The sequence below is a fragment of the Podarcis muralis genome, chromosome 14 (genome assembly GCF_964188315.1).
Source record: "Podarcis muralis chromosome 14, rPodMur119.hap1.1, whole genome shotgun sequence".
NCBI lineage: Eukaryota > Metazoa > Chordata > Lepidosauria > Squamata > Lacertidae > Podarcis > Podarcis muralis.
Window position 1 is genome coordinate 53,257,192 of NC_135668.1, and position 18,595 is coordinate 53,275,786.

At 48.2% G+C, this 18,595-nt stretch overlaps 1 protein-coding gene across 6 annotated transcripts in view; it reads left to right on the forward strand.

The window, feature by feature from the left end:
- Positions 1-18,595, forward strand: part of SDK1 (sidekick cell adhesion molecule 1) — a 588,002-nt gene extending 569,407 nt beyond the window's left edge. For 4 of the 6 annotated variants that reach the window (XM_077918733.1, XM_077918736.1, XM_077918734.1 and 1 more), the window contains 3 exons: positions 4,652-4,823; positions 6,879-7,008; positions 17,935-18,595. In XM_077918733.1, coding sequence (XP_077774859.1) covers positions 4,652-4,823; positions 6,879-7,008; positions 17,935-18,207 — 575 coding nt within the window. In that variant the 3' untranslated portion in view covers positions 18,208-18,595. The remainder of the gene's footprint in view (positions 1-4,651; positions 4,824-6,878; positions 7,009-17,934) is intronic. The other 2 variants (XM_028706986.2, XM_077918737.1) reach the window with 1 other exon arrangement.

Here is an 18,595-nt window from a genome sequence, read left to right on the forward strand (position 1 = left end):
GTGATCAAATGCTAATATCTGTTTCCATCACCATATGCCTGACCATTGTGGGCATTCAGTGGGAAAATATGTTTGTGTCTGGGTTGTCCTGGCTGTGAGGCTCGCTGTTGCCCTGCTGCTGCAGGATTGCATGTCTCTTGGTAACGTTTGTTCCCCATCGCGAATTCCTTACCCTTTGGACTTTTAAAGCACCCTTTGCAATGCCAGCAAAAGTCACCTCTTCTTTTCTCCCTCCTCCTCTCTTTAAACCTGGCCTCTTGGCCTTTCGCAAGGGGTGCTTAAATATGGATTGCTCAGCCCCTGAATCCTGCATCAGGAACTTCTCAAATCAATTTGCCTCCCATTTTCCTCCTGAGATGTCCAAGTCTTTCCAGCTGCTGCTGCTGCCAGTTGTGCGTGATGCTTCAGTAACCTGCATGGACCGGTGAAATATGCATTAATTTTAAGAGCCAGGGGTTTCCTGGAACATCTAGCGTGCAGGTGAAGGAAGTCACTGTGTCCTGGGCTCTGTGATGCTGCACTGCTAATAAAAGATTTGGGGGAAGGCAATGGGAAGAGGGAGTATTAGGGACTGGCTAAGGAAAGCCATCTTTTCTTTTCTGAAGACTCAGCGATTCAATGCTCAAAGAAAGGATTTATATATCCCCCACCTTCCCCCAGTATAAATTCACTTCTAACAAGTGTTAGTAAATCAGGTTTTATTCCCCTGGGATTTGAAATGTATGAATGCCATGGCATTTTACTGAGCTAATGCTATTACAGGCTTCTATGCACAGTGCATAGACAAATCTCTCATCTCCTTCCTTGTGCTCTCCATCTGGAGGATGCACATGAAAAGGCAGCTCCGTCCTCCACCTTTCTGCCAAGCCTTAATGCAGCATCACAGCTGAAGTCTGGGATCAAATAGCTGCCTGTTGTAGCAGAGGAGATTTATGGCTGGCCTAGGGGTGGGGTGGGAGGAGAGCACACTCATTAAATGAGCTGTGTGTGTGTGTGTGTGTGTGTGTGTGTGTGTGTGTCTGTGTGTGTGTGTGTCTGTGTCTGTGTCTGTGTCTGTGTCTGTGTCTGTGTCTGTGTCTGTGTCTGTGTCTGCCTGTCTCTCTCTCTGGAGTCCTGTGGGGTTACACAGCTGGAGCAGCAAGGCCCTTGAGTTGCATATTGGAGAATCGTCCTGCTGATATGCTCAGAGATTGTGTGCTCAGAGGGTCATTGGGCTGGGGAGATCTAGGCTCATATCCCCGCTTGGCTATGGAGGTCGCTGGGCCAGTCGCCATCTCTCAGCCTAACCTATCTCACAGGGCAGTTGTGAGGATAAAGGGGGGGACAGGAGTGTCCTCCGAGTTCCCTCTATGAAGCCAAAATGTATCAATAACAAGTAGCTAAATGTAAAGCTAACCCCCCTGCCTTAATGCAGGATGCCTGAGCAACAGGTGACCCTCTAAGTCAAAGGCAAGTCACCCGCCATGTATGGTGGTCAGCCAGGGGCTAAATAAACCTCCTGTTTTTCCTGCCTGCCCTGGTCTGCAAAATGAGAGTGGGGTGGATGGGTTGTTGAGCCCCTGGCAGGTGGACTACACTCATCTAGGTGGGTTGCCAGTTGTACAGAGATGCCCTTGGTTTGGGCATATAGCCCTCTGGCTACTAACCCTTGTGGAACACAAGCACTGAATTCTGTTCTGGATTCTGCATTTTAAAGCCTGAGCAAATTGCGTGTTGGGTGTAAGATCTGTTTACCGTTTGGTATCCCGAGAATATATTTCCTCATGCTTCTCTAGCTTCTGGCACTCTTCTTTAAGAGCTGAATTTTTGGAAATGCTATCCTGTCCCTATAGCTCGTGATGTGGCCTCTTCTATGAAGATAGTGGAGCAATGATTTTGTTCTCAGTGAGCGCTCTGCGCAGCACTAGAAGCTGGAATATGTCTAGCTCACAACTCGCAGGGATGCAACTGTGCAAACCAATACAGCCTTCCTTGTGTGCAAGTAAATTTCTTCGAGCAAACAGACATAGCACTGTGCTGTTGTCCTGGGCAAGCCCACACTTTCTGCTGAATTGGAACAAAGAGCAATCGCGGAAGATTCCATTTCCACTTGTTCCAATTCAGCAGTTAAACATAGGCTTTCCTGGGGAAAGTGCCAGGAGAAATAAAACTAAACAAAAACACTTGGGCACAGACCTGGAAAGCCAGGACCTGTGCTTAGAAATGTGGGTGTGGATGAGCCCTTAACCAGGAAAAGAGACAGAATGCGATGTAGCAGCAGACTAGGTGGTACTGTGGACAGTAGCACTTCAGACCGAAGATGGTGAATACCTTTAAAAATGCTCCCTGCCAATCAGTGGCGTAGCGTGGGGGGTGCCAGGGGTGCCGGCCGCACCGGGCGCAACATCTGGGGGGGGGGCGCGAGTCCAGAGGGCCCAGCCCCGTCGTGCCCTCGGCCCGCCCCTATTGTCAGAGCGGCCGGCCAGCCTCCGCCTGCTCCTACCTTGCCCACCCGAGGACTGCGGCAGCGCCCGCCCCCGTGGCCACCTACCCCCGCCTTGCCCATTGGCTTGCCTCCCTCGGCCCTGCCTCTCTCCGATGGCCACGGGGGTGTCCTGCTCGGCGCCGGCGCCTTTTTTCAGGAGGTAGGGAGGCTGGACGGGGAGGTGGGGTCGGAAGCGGGCAGAGAAGGAGGGGAGCTCGTAGCCAAAAGGGCTGCGCCGGCCGGCAAAGGGCCGGGGAAAGTTTGGAGAGGAGAAACGCACCGTCATGATTTCCCGGTGGAAGCGGCAGGATTAGGGATGGCGAAGCGTAATTACGCACGAATTTCGCTGGGTGAGAGCTTTGGGGATCAATCGGCGGAAATGGGAATCAATTGGAATATGAGAAAGAGAGAGAGAGAGGGACCATCATTCATAGGCATAGATTTGTAGGGTTAGGGGGCACAAATCCACAGGTTAGGGGGCGCAAATTACTTGCCTTGCCCCGGGTGCTGACAACCCACGCTACGCCGCTGCTGCCAATAAACAAAACATGAGCACACAAGGGAGAAAAGTTACAGCCCAGCCCACTCCCTCCTGTGCTAGTTTTCTTCTTACAGTGAGTTTATGCAAAGGAATATTCAGGAATGTAACCCTGCATTCTGAAGGGGGGTTGATCCCTTCTGCCACCTCAGGGTGCTATTAAGTCTCCTCATTCTGTTGCATGCAGGCCAGACCTTGGTGCCACTGAGCTGAGTCAAAGGTGTTTCTCAGTAAACATTGGCTGGAGCAGGCTGCAGAGCTGTAATCCTAAACATACTTCCTCAGGAATAAATCCCACTGAAATCAATGGAGCTTTACTTTCAAGATAACTTGAATGAGATTCGGGGGCTGTGTAACTTGAAAGCCTCTCTTGTGTTCTCAGGGTACACAGGTGAGATGAGCTGTTTAAGCCTGAGAGCACTTAATCTGGCTGTTTGCTTTAAATTTTGCTCCAGGCATCTATGCCTGATGGCGAAACCTGTATGTGATTACAAACCTTGCTTACCGTTAGACCCCCAGAACCCCCTACAGGGGGGGGGGGGAACCCTTACAAAAGAAGAAATTGCAAATTACTGGTGTTCTCCTAATGAAATGTGACATTGTAGGTCAGGAGTCGCCAACCTTTTTGGACTAGTGAATTTTGGGAACATTCTGGGAGTCCCAGTCACAAAATGCCTAAATTAGAAAATAATAATGCAGAATTAGAAAGACAACGTTATGCTTGCTGTGAGATGTCAACTATGTCCTGCCAGCCCTGGTTACGGAAATATCATGCACAGAAAGATGCACAGATGTTGCTGTCTAATAACAACAGGGAGCAATCCTCAGTACTGGGGGAAATGTAGCCCCACCTCTCAGATTTCACAGAAATTGCCCAACTGCACTGACTGCCTATCACTTTTCGGGCCCAATTCAAAGCTTTTGACCTATAAAGCTGTAAACAGCTCAGGACCGCAATACACCAAGGACCGCCTCTCCTCATATAAATCAGCCCAGACCCTGTGATCATCATCTGAGGCTCTTCTTAGTGTGCCTCCTCTACAAGAGGTCTGGAGAGCATCAACATGAGAACCGGCCTTTTCTGTGGTGGCCCCCATTTGTGGAATGCTTTCCCCAGGGAAGCTCGCCTGGCGCCTTCATATCTTTAGGCACCAAGCAAAAGTGTTACTCTTCACCTAGGACTTTGGCTGTTAAACAATCTGTGGGTTTTAAACTATGTTAGTATGTTATGTATTTTTGTGTTTTTATATTGTAAACCACCCTGTGATCCTTGGATGTATAGACATTTAATAATTAATCATAATAAGAAAAGGTACCTGCACATTTTGCTCTGTGACTTTCTTTGCAGAAGGGCTAGAGATCTGCTTTTTTAAAAATAAAAAAAGCGCAGAAGTCTGGGGCACTTCCCCAGGGAGCCCACTGGAAACTTTAACAGGCAGCATTGCGCCCGTGGGCACCAGGTTGGTGAGCCCTTTTGTAGAAATTCTTTGTGAAAACATGGATGAAAAATTGCCTCGTTGGTAGTACTCCAAAAATCAGGGAGGCATAGCAAATTCCTGTGACAAACTGTCTTGTCTTCATAGCAAAGACCTTGTTAAAAGGAAGTATGATTGTCTGAAAATGCCGGTTCTCTCCCTGTCTTCATGCAGAGCCAGGGCAGGAACTTTGCCTGCGCTCATTCTGTCGCCGTTTGTCCCCAGGAAAAAGTATTTCCAATGTGGAAGAATCTGTCACTCTGGATAATGGGGGGTTTACGGCCCTTGAGCTCAACAGCCGGCACCTCAACGTCAAAAACACTTTCTCCAAGAAGAATGGGACGAGGTAAGGCAGCTCTGAGCCCCACGTGGCCTGGACCCATGGCTCTCAGCATCCGGCCAAGCACAGGCGCTCTGGAGAAGGGCTGCAGGCAGGATGAGACCCTTGCCATCAAGGAGTGTGTTTCATATGCTTATTTATTCCAGTTTGGAACCCACTCCAGACTCAGGGCTAGGGGCACATCACTGCATATTTAAAAACGTACACATAAAATATCCCCTTGAAACAAACATGAATAGGTAAAAACTTACAAACCCTCCAAGTGTCCCTATTTTCCAGGGACAGTTCCAGATTTACAGAAGCCATCCCGGTTTCTGATTTGATCCTGGAATGTCCCGCTTTTCCTTAGGATGTCCCTATTTTCATCGGAGAAATGTTGGAGGGTATGGAGTTATGCGACTCCCAAGCCAAGGAGATAAGTCACTATACAACCTTTAGAAGACATCTGAAGGCAGTCCTAGATAGGGATGGGTTTTTTAGTGTTTTATTATTATTATTTATATGCTGGAAGCAGCCCAGCATGGCTGGGGCAACCCAATCAGGTGAATGGGGTATTATTATTATTATTATTATTATTATTATTATTATTATTATTATTTATTTAGGACGTTCCTATTTTCATCGAAGAAATGTTGGGCGGTATGAACTTACACCTGCCAAATCTTTCATCCCTGTCTACACACTTTACCCAGCTTAGCCCCCACCCCTGCAAAAATCAGCCAAAATAGACATAACTCTTCTGAAAGACGCTCCCTGGGCACAGTGAATCCAACAGCTGTGGTGCAGGCAGCCCTTTTGCTTGAGCATGGATTGGGGTGGGGGGAAGCTAGGGCAAAACTCAGTTTCCCCCTCGGCAATGAGAAGCTCAGCACCGTCTTTGGGAAGCAAGTTTTCCTTAAGATGAAAGAGCACCCGAGAGATCAATGGTGTCTTCAGGGCAATCTATTATTTACCAGTGTTTTAGGCTGAGCAAGTATTACAGGTGCGCAGAAGCCAGCCCAGACTGTGCTGGTCCGAAATGAAATCCTAAAGCAACCCCAAAGCCACATCCAAAATGGTTTTCTTCGCACAGACACACACCCTCCCCCCTCAGCCCAGATAGGCCAGTTTCTGCTCCACCGTGTTGGGTGCAACCTTGATTCCGGGTCCTTGGAGCAGCCAAATGACTGTTGATGTGCCAGTGCCCCTTATTAAGGATTGGGCCATGCTAAGCCTGAAGGAAGGAAGACAGCATGACAACCCACATCATGTAGGCTGAGCTGTCATAAGCATCAAAGTCTCTCTGTCTGCTCTGTGAGTCTGTGGCTGAATTAACCCAGCCGGTCTACCACCCTGATAATTGCATAGAAGGACATGGATCACCGTTCTTCCAAATTTGCGATATGGTCATGCAACAGCGCTTGAAAACTTTGGTTATATAAGAAACCACACGCATGTGTTACAGGCAGTGCCGGATTTATGTATAAGCTAAACAAGCTCTAGCTTAGGGTCCCACTCTCTTGGGGCCCCCCCCAAAAAAAATTAACGGAAAAAAGCCTGGATGTACATTTCTAAAATATAAGATAAAAAACAAAATAAAACCTACATACAGCAACAGTGTTTTGTGTTGTGCATGGACCTATTAGGTCCATAAATTACCAAATAGCATATATTCAACACAAAAACCAGCTACAATTTGTTGTTGACAAAGGACAGCTGGACATATAAAGGGCCTTCAGTAGCTTAGGGCCTCATCACACCTAAATCCAGCCCTGGTTACAGGGTAAGAAGCCATAATCCACATGTGCTTCTGTTGACTTGCCTCCTTCACCTGTGTCCTTGAATACTTTTTCAATACATTTTTCCCAGTTTCTCCCCACGTAACTGGTTGTTGTTTTTTAGCTTTGTATTTGAAATTCACAAAATACTTTGCTTGTTTGTTTTTTAAATGAGCTGCACAAAATGCCCTCAAGTTTCAGCTATACACACAATTTTTTTTTTTAAAAAAAAAGATTAGAGTACATGCATTCTGCCTGATAGCTGTGACAGCCCATAACTTTCCCCCCCTTTTGCTGCATCCAGATCTCCTCCTCGCCCAAGCCCTGGCGGACTCCACTATTCCGACGAGGACATCTGTAACAAGTACAATGGAGCAGTGCTGACGGAAAGCGTCGCCCTCAGTGAGAAACCCCTGGATGCTTCAGAATCAGAGGTGAGTTTGTTGCCCTGTGGTTGAGGGTTGGCAGGCAAGTTCATAGAATCATAAAATCGTAGAATTGGAAATGACCCTGTGGGTTAGCCAGTCCAACCCCCTGCAATGCAGGAATCTCAGCTAAAGCACTGCTGACAGATGGCCATCTAACCTCTGTTATGAACTTCCAGTCAAGGAGAGTCCACTCCCTTCTGGGGGAGTACGTTCCACTGTCAAACAGCTCTTAACATAAGAATTATTATTATTTACTTACTCACTTATTTACTTACTTATACCCCACCCATCTGGCTGGGTTGCCACAGCCACTCTGGGCCGCTTCCAACAAAATATAAAAACAGAGCAAAAGTCAGAAAGTTATTCCTCATGTTTAGTCAGAATCTCCTTTCCTGTAACTTAATTAATTGGTTTGGGTCCTCCTTCCGGAGCAGGGACAAACAAGCTTGCTCCATCTTCCATTTGACAACCCTTTAGATATTTGAAGATGGCTCTCATATCTCCTCTCGACCTCCTCTTTTCCAGGCTAAACATGCCCAATTCCCTCATCCGTTCCTCATCAGGCTTGGTTTCCAGACCCTTGATCATCTTGGTTGCCCTCCTCTGCACACCATCCAGCTTGTCAATATCTTTCTTAAATTGTGGTGCCCAGAACTGGACACCAGGTGTGGTGTGGACACCAGAACTGGACACCCAGAACTGGACACCAGGTGTGGTCTGACCAAGACAGAACAGAGTGGAACTATGACTTCCCTTGATTGGACACTATACTTTTGTTGATGCAGCCTAGTATAGCATTAGCTTTTTTTGCTGCTGAGTCACACTGTTGCATAGGAGCCAACTCCTAGGGGCCAAGGGGTCCTAGGCACCCCCAGTAAAATATTTGAGGGGGCTGGACACCCCCCCCCAAGTTTAATGGGCATTGCCATTCAAAGGGTGTGTGCGCATTGTGTTATGTGATCAATTATAGGAAGGGGGCTTATCTCTCCCCCCAAAAAATATTTTATTCAAGTTGGCACCCCTGCCTCCGTAAATTTATCTAACCCTATTTTAAAGCCATCCAAGTTGGTGGCTATGCCAGCCTCCAGTGGGAGGGAGTTCCATAGTTTAGCTTTTTGCTGCATGAAGAAGGGCTTTCCTTGATCTTTCCTGAATCATTTCATCGGCATCTATCACGTCTCCACTTACTCGCCTTTTCTCTAAACTAAAAAGTCCCAAATGCTGCAACCTTTCTTCTTGGGGTGCCTCTCCACCCCCTCAAATATTTGGGTTGCCCTTTTCTAACTCTACAACATCCCTTATAAGGTGACCAGAACTGGGCACGGTATTCTGCCAACATTCATCTTTGTTGGAGTTCTATCATTATGAGAGAGGGAGGAAAACCTCTCCCTGGGCCCTTCATCCACACCAAGTGTGATGTTATATGCATTTGTCCTGGCCCTTCTTTTTCACCTTTTCTCTGCACTAAAAACCCCAGGCTTGAGAGCTCCAGCTCTCCCCCTTCACTCTGCTAATGTGCCCAAGCAGTTAAGATGGGAAGAGGGAAGATTCCCGCCACCGGCAATCATGCCAAGCCCTGCTTTGCCTCCTGGGATCTCTCAGTATTCTGAACAGGCCGAGCCAGGCTACTGTCTGCATGGCAAATGTAACAAGTAGCCTGGCTCGGAGACGTGGAGAAATAATTAACTTTCCTTAAAGTACGAGGCTCGTATGTTAAGAAGGCCTTGCACGGGGCTGAGATAACGTGACAAAGGAAACGACTGACTGTTTCCCAAGCACCACATGTCCACAGATCCAAGATAAGTAGCATCTGTCCTGAGGATGCGAAAAGGCTTGTAGCGCTGCTGGAGTCTGATGCCATCCAAGAAGGTTGGAGGCAGTGGCGGAGGAAGGGAGCAGGGGGCGGGGTCACCCCAGGTGCCAGCCTGGGGGGGTGACATTGCCGTGGGCGGGAGCCTCCCCATTGGGACAACGCTCACACGTGCAACGTGCCATGCCCCCGCCACCCTGGGTACCAAAGCCCCTTCCTCCGTGACTGGTTGGAGGCAGAGAGTGTGGCTGCAAACCTTGACTCTCTTGGACTCAGGTGACCCATGGGGGCCTGGTTTCAAAGCAGAAGTCCTTGAGAAGCTGAAATGATGAGGTGGGGTGGGTGTCCCAGGCTCAAGAGTGCATGTCCTCCATCAAATTCTCCCTACAATTTGGTTTCAAAAGTGGCAGAACAGAATGCAGGGGCATTTTGGGAAGATGCTGTGGAAACCTTGAGGAATTACCAGAAGCCCTTTTCTTACATTTATATCTTGAGAGCCCACTCCCAGCTCTCTTTCAAGCCTCCCAGATGTTTGCCAACATCTGTCCATGCCTAATCTATGGTGGGATTGGCTCAGAAGAAACGAAAGAGAGAAAATACTTGTGAAACGGCACTTAGGAAAAAGCTGTCAAACTCATCCCAGGGTTTTGCCACCTCTAGTGGCTTTTATCCAAATGGTTGGTACTGGGTTCGAAATGCAGTGCAGTCTTTGTCTACCCATTATTTGTCTTTTCATTGGGTGAAAGATCCCTGTGTATCAGGAGGTTGGACTAGATGACCCTCAGGGTCCCTTCCAAACATACAATTCTATTCTTTGCTTATCAGCAGTGACAGAAGGCCAGGCCTAAGATAGATTGGTTGTGAACTCAGTTGTAAACTGAACCCCTTCTGTGTGGACAGGCCGTAGCTCAGTGATGGAGATCTGCCTTGCATGTAGAAGGTCCCAATCCCCAAAATCTCCAAGTAGGGGAGGGGGACCCTGGAAAGTCACTGCTGTCGGTCAATGTCAGCAATACAGAGCAAGATGGACCTGTGGCCTGATTCAGAATCAGGTAGCTTCCGATGTTCCTCTGCTGAAATCCTGACCAAAATCTAGCTGGTCTAATCAGTAAGAGAAAGCAGTGGGCCCTGAAAGAGGACTAGCTTGCCCTTTTATCAAGAAGAATCCAGGAAGAACCCAGCTCAGGCAATGGAGCAGGGAGGCAGATGACAGTCCGCCTTCCTTCTCTGTTGGTTGCCTGCCTTCCTCCTCTCCTTAATTGCCTCTGGCGACCACGGGCTGCTTTGCGTTGCCCTCTGACCAGCCTGGCAGGTAGGCAGCAAACCTCGTTGTCCCGTCTCCAGCCGTTCCTGGCGATGTACATACATTATCTTGAGATTATACTCCCAGTGGCTCTGCTCCTCTCCCTTTGACAACCTGGAATTAAACCTGCCATTAGCGGAGCGTGCTGGGCATAAATATGAATGTCGCCATGCCGCTTTTTGTTATTCATGTCAGGAGTTCCATGTGCCGGTTCCTGATAGTGCATAATGACCATCTCCTGCCCGAGGCAACTCCTGCATGCAGGCGCGGCGGACGCAGAGGTCGCCGGAGTCTATCCATTCTCTCGTTACGCTCTTTCCTTGCCCTTGATGTCAAGCATACGGAGCCCAGGGCTTCCTAGCAGAGCCTCGCAGCTGAGGCACAGGCCAGCTTTTGTGGCAGGCGAAATGAGGCCCCCATTTTCCTCCAGAGCTTTGATATCCAATCAGTCTCCACTGGCCCTTTGATGCTTGCCTGTTTCCAGCAGTGTGCACTTGGAGAAAATACTAATGGACACGCTCAGAGGTGACAGGCTCTTTTGATCATCGTGGAAAAATGGCTTTAGCCATATTTGTGTGTGTGTGTGGTGCATCAATTTTATCTCATTCTATTATCTTTCCTGGTGCCCTTTTAGGGTGGTGGCTGTTGTTTTCCTTCAGCTTTTGTTATTCTAAGGCTTCCGAGGAGATGAGCTTTTGCTTACCCAAGGATTTCAACCACTCCGTCTTCATGGGGGGAAGATGTTGTGCAGGATGTAGGGGACGAGGCACCTCATTTCTTAGGAGGACTTGGCCAGATGCTCTTCCATGCACAGCCGAGCCTATTTAAGCTTGTCAAAGGGCTGTTTCCCTTTGATAAAACTTCCTGTGTACAGGATGCCATCAAATGCCGAGACAGCCAAGGCCAAAATCATCTCGATACATTTTCCCGTTAAATCTTCATCCCCCGGCTTTAAGATGTTGCAGCTGTGCTCGTGATGGAGAGGCGACCTGCTTTCGCACACGTCCCCGTGACTGATGCTGTGGTTGCTGCAGCCTGGCTCCGAAGCACACGAGCGGCTCATGCTGCGGATTTGAGCCCTGGATCTATCACTGGCCACTGAAGTGAAACACTCCAGCGCTCAAATCCACAGTACGAGCAGCTCGTGCGCTTGGAGGGCAGGTGTGAGTGGAGGGCGGGGGCTGGATTATGGCAGTAGGGCAGGCCTTAGATACATACACACTTTCCCCCAACACTGCTTGCTTGGGTCTGCAGAAGGGCCAGCCCTATCAATAGGCAGAGTCCAAAGGCCAATCAAGGGCTCCCCCCAAAATTCCTGTCCAACCCCCCAAATACAGGGAGCTAGCAAAAGTCCATCTTGCTTAGGAAAGGAGGGCACTACAGTGGAAAGTTGGGGGAGGAGCAGCCTAATATAGCCTTTACCCTCTCAAACCTAACAGGCTGCAATAGCCATGTGAACACCCCCCAACTCCTGCCACGGGCAATACCACCTGTGTCCTCTTTCACAGGGGAGCTGGGGTGTAGCAAAGACACCCCCATTGAAAGTGGGAGTGACATCCTCCAAAATCCTGTTTATTCGAGAGCAGGTGAACACATTCCAAAACAGACCTGCACTTGAGGGGTGGAGCGTTTGCAAGAGAGACCTGGCAAGCCAAGGCAGTTTAACACTTTGCCCAATTCTCCTCTACAGAAGCCCCCTAACCCTTAACCCATTCCCCATTTAGCCAGGCATGGAGACCAGAGAACACCCGATGGGGTGGGAGGGGGACACCGAGGGTTGCATTTCACAAGAGAACTGGCAGAAGTGAGGAAGCGCCAGCACCCCCTCGCCTGCCTCTTCTCCCTACAACCCCACCCCATGCCTTCCTCAGCCATGGCGTTGAAAACATATATTTGCTGAAGCAAACACATAGTTGTGCCCTGAACCCACACTGACCTCCTGTGACCCTATTTAAGCAGCATGGCTGTTAAGCTGAAAGTTTTGGACGCCCTCCAACATAAATAAAGGCTTTTAATGAGGTCAAGTCACTTGCATAAATAATGTTTTTTTCCTCCACACTGCTAGAAAAGCCATACAGAGCAAAAAGCTGAGAGACGAGAGAGAGAGAGACAAGAGAGAGAGTGAGAGTGAGAGAGAGCGCTTGTCCAAATAGGAACGCACGAAGCTGCCTTATAGTGAGTCAGATCATTGGTCCATCTTGCTCACTGCTGTCCACACTGACTGACAGGTGCTCTCCAGGGTTCAAGGCAGGAGTCGCTTTCCCATCCATACCTGCAGGTGCCGGAGATTCAGCAGACGTCTAGTGTCCAGATCAAGAGAACCAATATTATCGCTCCCTTCTGCCTTGGTCAAAACGCACCTGGAGTATTGTGTCCAGTTCTGGGTGCCACAATTTAAGAAGGATATTGACAAGCTGGAAGGTTTGCTGATGATCAAGGGCCTGGGAGGGAGTTGGATCTGCTTAGCCTGGATAAGACTGAGAGGTGATAGAATAGCCACCTCCAGTGCCGGATTTATGTATAAGCTAAACAAGCTATAGTTTAGGGCCCCGCTCTCTTGGAGGCCCCCAAAAAATTTCACTATGAATATACTTCTGCTTAATTGTATTTCAGTTCAACAATTACTTTGATAAAATACTTATTTTGTTATGTGCAAATGGCTTGAGATACCTATTAGGTCCATAAATTACCATATAGCATATATTTGACGAAAAACAGCAACAATTTGTTGTTGATGAAGGACAGCTGGACATATAAAGGGCCCCATTACCTTCAGGAGCTTAGGGCCTCATCAAACCTAAATCCAGCCCTGGCCACCTCCATCACATGAAAGATGGAGCAAGCTTTTTTTCTGTAGGAGCCGAACCAATGGATTAAAATTGCAAGGAAAGGAATTCCAACCAAACATTAGGGAGAGCTTCCATTTGACATTGGAACGGACAATCTCAGAAGGTGGTGGACTCTCCTTCGCTGGATGTTTTTAAGGAGAGGTTGGGTGGCCATCTGTCAGGGGTTCTTTAGCTGTGAGTCCCGCAGTTCAGGGGGTTGGACTAGATGACCCTTGGTGTCCTCTACAGGTGTATGGTTCTACAAGCCTGGGACCTTCTGCCCACAGCATGACCACTCTGTCCCCCAAAGCAGACACACAGGCAGTTGGCTCATGGGCCCCTTTAAGACCCATACAGGTTTCCAGGACCCACGAGTCCCTTTCTTCTTCTGCAACTAACTAGCAGAGAATTTGTTCCTACTGGAACAGAGAGGATGCAGAGCGAGCCAGTCAGAACAGGGAGGCAGACAAAGGCAGGGCCCACTTAGGACTTGGCAGCCCATTCCCACCCTCCTTGAGACCCCCGACAGAGTTGGGCGTATTTCCACCGCAGTCTTTTGAAAGCTCATGGATATACGGGGCTGTTCCCTCCGCCGCCAGCTATAAATAAATGCACACAATTCCTTTTCTCCAGCCATTTTCAAAAGAAATTTGACAGCCACAACTGTTTTTAAATTCCATGTAATGCCGGCCTTAGACTAAACTAGCCGGCTAGTCCCTAATTTGTCCCCCTAATAGCGTTTGTTTCTTTCATCTCGCCAATAAAAAAATACTTTAAATTGTCAGGCATTTTCTCTGTTTTGTTGCTTCCCAGGCATCCGCACACCTTTGCTTGTCAATTTCTAATCTAGCGGTGCACCCATTCAGATTCAAGGCCGTTGCCGTTGCCTGGGCAACCGGCCTGCAGATGCGGCAGAGGAGTGGCCTGCCTGCCGCGCAGCCGAGGAGACGGCGGCCCTGCAGCATTTCCATTTTGTCAATAGTTTTGAATCATTAAAAATAATATGTCCACTCTAAAGCATAATCCTGCTGGAGGAGCAATTTGTGTAATAATGGGGGGGGGAGGCGGGGGGAGGAACAGACTTCAAGAGTCCCCCTGAGTTAAGAGCGCCAGGATTGCCTTTCCCAGAACCCACCGAGTTCCAGATGGCGCGCTGGGCAATTGTTAGCTGTGGCTGCATTTAAAACATTCACACCAGGGAAGGCTGGAGACACATCGGCCCTTTTGGATCGCCCCATTGTCTCCTGTGCCGACTGCTGCCCATAACAGGCCACCTTCACAGACCTGGCCACCACCTTCCTCGCTCTGCCTTCCTCCGTGTTTCAGAAGAGGGTTGATTTACATTTCTGCTCCCAACATGCCTGGGATCACAGAGGTGGCTGTGACCAAGGGGTCGCTTCCCACAGTGTCTGTAGGTGGACAGGTCACTCAGCTGGTCTTCTTCCAGAGAAGTCTGTCTGTCTGTCTATATCTATCTATCTATCTATCTATCATCTATCTATTTTATCATCTATCATCTATTTATCTATCTATCTGCTTGCTTGCTTGCTTGCTTGCTTGCTTGCTTGCTTGCTTGCTTGGGTCCATTTTATGCATTATATTTTGCCTTACTTTAAAGCATCCCAGCGTGCATTTTGTAAGGAGGGTGTGCAGACCCCATGCGCAGCTCAGCTGTACAGGCTCTGCCTCGCAAGCAGAAGGCCCTCAGCATCTCCAGGTAGCTGGGGAGAGACTCCTGGAGAGCCGCTGCCAGTCAGTGTAGACAATACTGAACTAGATGGACCAAGGGTCTGACTCGGTCTAAGGCAGCTTCCTATTCCTGTGAGTTTGGGAGGTGGGAGTAGGCTGAAGGCATGAGTCCCTTCCAGTTCCTGAATCCAAGAGGAATTCAATGGCTAGAATAGCCAGACAAGTTTCTTGGTAATGGTCCCCTTAAGTCTGGGCCATCAAGGTAACAAAGGGAGTGGCTCTGTGCCAGAGGACAAGTGGATGGGCCCCCTCCTTCAACTGTCTGTTAGTTAGAAAGACAAAAGCCAGAGTCCAGGGTGTGTGAGCTGGAAGCAGGCTGGGCAGCTGGGAGACAGAGCCATGCTTGAGCTCTGGTGGAATCCAAGGCTGTAGCTGGGGGGGGGGGGGAGGAAAACCCTCTTGGGGTGTTAATGCTGTGAGCCCATCCGTATTGAGCTCAGGTTGTAGATATGTGTAAATAATCCGTATATCACAAAGACACCACAGTCTCTGTTGTCCTTCATGTCAAGGAAGCCAAACCCTGGTAAAACAATACCATTCAGAGATGGAGGTGACATGCAACATTATGTAAAGAAGGAAGGGGAGAAGGAAATTGGCACCCCTCGTTCCATTTTATTTCTGCTTGGCTGGATTCCTCATTACCTTGTAAGCCTCCCAGAGGCCCTTGGTTGTTGGGCAATATATAAATAACACACATAAATAATTCTCCTTATTTATATGCCTCCTAATAATGGAAGGTTATTTCTGATGGAGCATAGCAGGATGTGATGGTTTTCCTGAGGTCTTTTTGACACATTGGGGGGAGGATGTGTGTTCCCACGGAGTCGTCATCTTCGTATAGCAGAAGGTCAACAGGGTAGAGAGAGGAGAGCCTGTCTAAAGAGGAGAAAAAGCAAGGGGTTAATGATAGGTAGCTTTTTAGGTGTGATCTTCACCCTAGGAGCATTAGTCTGTCCTTGACAACGTAGGGTGGCATTTAAGACCATCTCCCTCTTCAAGTGGTTTTTAATTTTGGAGAGCCCAGAATCTTAAAGGCTGATTTCAAGAGGGAATTGAGAATGCATTCCCCATTCTGTGGGACAATTCAAAGGCCACAACTGCTCACTTATGTCAACATCCTTCATTTCTGAAGTTATTTGTACATCTTCAAGATGGGAAGCCCCCACAGGTTAAGGCAGCTCAAAAAATGACAATGGTGCATGTGACTGACTGTCCTTGCAATTTGCTGGCATGTTCATTGGAATCACAGTTAAGCAAAATCCCCATTTTGCACCCACAATGTCATTTTGGCAAATAGTACCTGCCTCGTATTTTTAACCAGTTCCACGATTAAGGCTTATGCTTAAATAGGTACTAGATTCATAATCTCTTGACTATACTGATTTTTGTTATCAGTACCATCATTTTTTGTTAACACATGTAAAATATTGTGGAGCTTTTTTCAATAGGCTTCGTATTTTGGATGGTCAAATACTTTTCTTCATTACCTTTCCTTATTAGCCAGCGTGCCTTTCCTAATGTGCAGTTTGCATACCTGCTCTCATTCTGGATTTCCCCTACCTTGTTCCATTCAATCCCCACCCCCCGTGTCTCACTCCCTCCCCCCCCCAAAAAAAAAATATTCACATGGATAACATGCAGCTTCTTACCTAAATCCACTGCTGAAAAACAGGACATGGAATTTCTCATTATACGGGCAGCTGCAAAGTGTGAATTGATTTTATGCATTTCAAACTGTATCCTGCAAGGTTTAGGGTTCTCAAATGCATTTTAAGAAACAGCTAAAATACAGAATGTTGCATTTAAAGATAATAAATGAAATCCTTGGACCTTTGAATTTCTCCCGACAGATAAATAGCAATCGCCCCAAGCCAGGGTCAGAACTGGCCTTGCCATAAATTGAAGATGTTTGAGGTACCTTCCTCCTCCCCGTGGGTTTGGGGGCTGTTAATTGGGAATTGCCAGAATCCTTTGCACAAGAGAAGCTAAACCCTGATTGAGTTGGTATGGAGGGGAGGCTTTTCGTTTATTTGAAAGTATGGCATAGTATATTTTTATTTAAATTGTGTTGTACTCAAGTAAAAAAAACACACAAAAAACTGTGCATGGGGAAAATGTTCTACATCAGCAACAACAAGGAAGCAGATGAATTTTATCCAATAAAGGAAAGGGGCCAGCAGTCATTGCATGGGGCATGATATAATAAATCTGGGCCAGGCAAGCAAATTGGAAGGGCATGGAAGCAAAATGTTGAAGAGAAATAATCTCTTAGGGTCACCTATAATCAGATCGACTATAGCCAGCCTCGGATAAGGTTGCATTGCCCGTCCCGTAACAAGACCGTTTTCCAAAATAATTGCACAAGTGTGCATTCCCACCAGATATTGCTCAATGGACCAGTGGGTGAAAATAGCATCCGTCACTAACTGTCAGGCTTCGGAGAAACAGCTTCCTCCCACCCCACCCCACCCCACCCCACCCCCCTTGTCTGTGCATCAGCAGAACAAAGCAATTAGAGTCCCTTACCAGTTTAAGAATGTTTAATGATCAGAGCAAAAGAACAACGCAGCCATTCTCTGAATAAAGGTGCTTCCCTCCTACTCCCCCTCCCCAAGTTATCTTCGTCACTTCCCCCTTCTTGCAACCTGATTTCACAACCACTGAGCCTTCTGCATAGCAACCTTATCAGCTGTCCTTGCCTTTGGAGAGAGAGGCTGGACACTGTCAAGCAAAGGGGAGTCCGTTATCTCTCTTCCTCTTCCTCTTCTGCTTCTTCTAGCTGCTCCCCACTCGGCTCTGCCCAGCTGTTGTTTTCCGAACTATGCCCCTCTGCAAACCAATTCTCTAAATCTATACTGATCCACTGTTCCTAGGCAGCCTCAGGATCCTGGTCAGGAGCAGGAAGAGGGGGAGGTTCTAGTGTGGTGTAGTGGTTAAGAGCGGTGGACTCGTAATCTGGGGAACTGGGTTCGCTTCCCCGCTCCTCCACATGCAGCTGCTGGGTGACCTTGGGCCAGTCACACTTCTCTGAAGTCTCTCAGCCTCACTCACCTCACTGAGTGTTTGTTGTGGCGGAGGAAGGTAAAAGGAGATTGTTAGCCACTTTGAGACACCTTAGGGTAGTGATAAAGTGGGATATCAAATCCAAACTCTTCTTCTTCTTCCCACCATTCCTCTTTGGAGCTGTAATCCTCAGTCTGGTCTCTGACACTAACAGACCTTTTCTCTCTTGAAACCTGCAGGCGACGGACTCGGACTACGAGGACGAGTTGCCCAAGCACTCCTTTGTCAACCACTACATGAGCGACCCCACGTACTACAACTCCTGGAAGCGCCAGCCAAAGACGACAAAGCACCCGGCGCCATACCGGTATGAGGAGTGTGTGGCGAGCGAGGCCGAGCCTTACTTCCAGACTGTCATCACGACACAGAGCTCAGGAGGGGTGTACACCCCGACGGGACAGCCTGCGCCAGGCTCACGGACTCCAGTGACCGGCTTCTCCTCCTTCGTCTGACACTGGGGGAGGGGGGGAGAAGGGAAAGGAGGGGAAATCAGCCACGCCAACTCAGCCGCCAGCTGAGTTCAGGGCAACCGCCAACCCAACCGGATGACTGTATGCGTGGCAGGTGCAGTGAACTGTGGGTAAAAAAAAAAAATTCTCTTATCAGGGTAGAATGGATGTACATGTGAATGTCTTCTTCTATTTTTCCCCTCCCAAGACAATCAACTCTTTAAGACATGGAGCTGACCTAGATGAACTTGCTTTGATTTTTCTTTTCCCCTCCTCCTCCTTCTTAAAGAAACCCCATCACACACAAATGATGGCAATTTTAACCACTTTGGAATATGATTTAAGGGGATTTTTTAATTGATAATAAACAAAAATGCTTTTGTAACGCTGC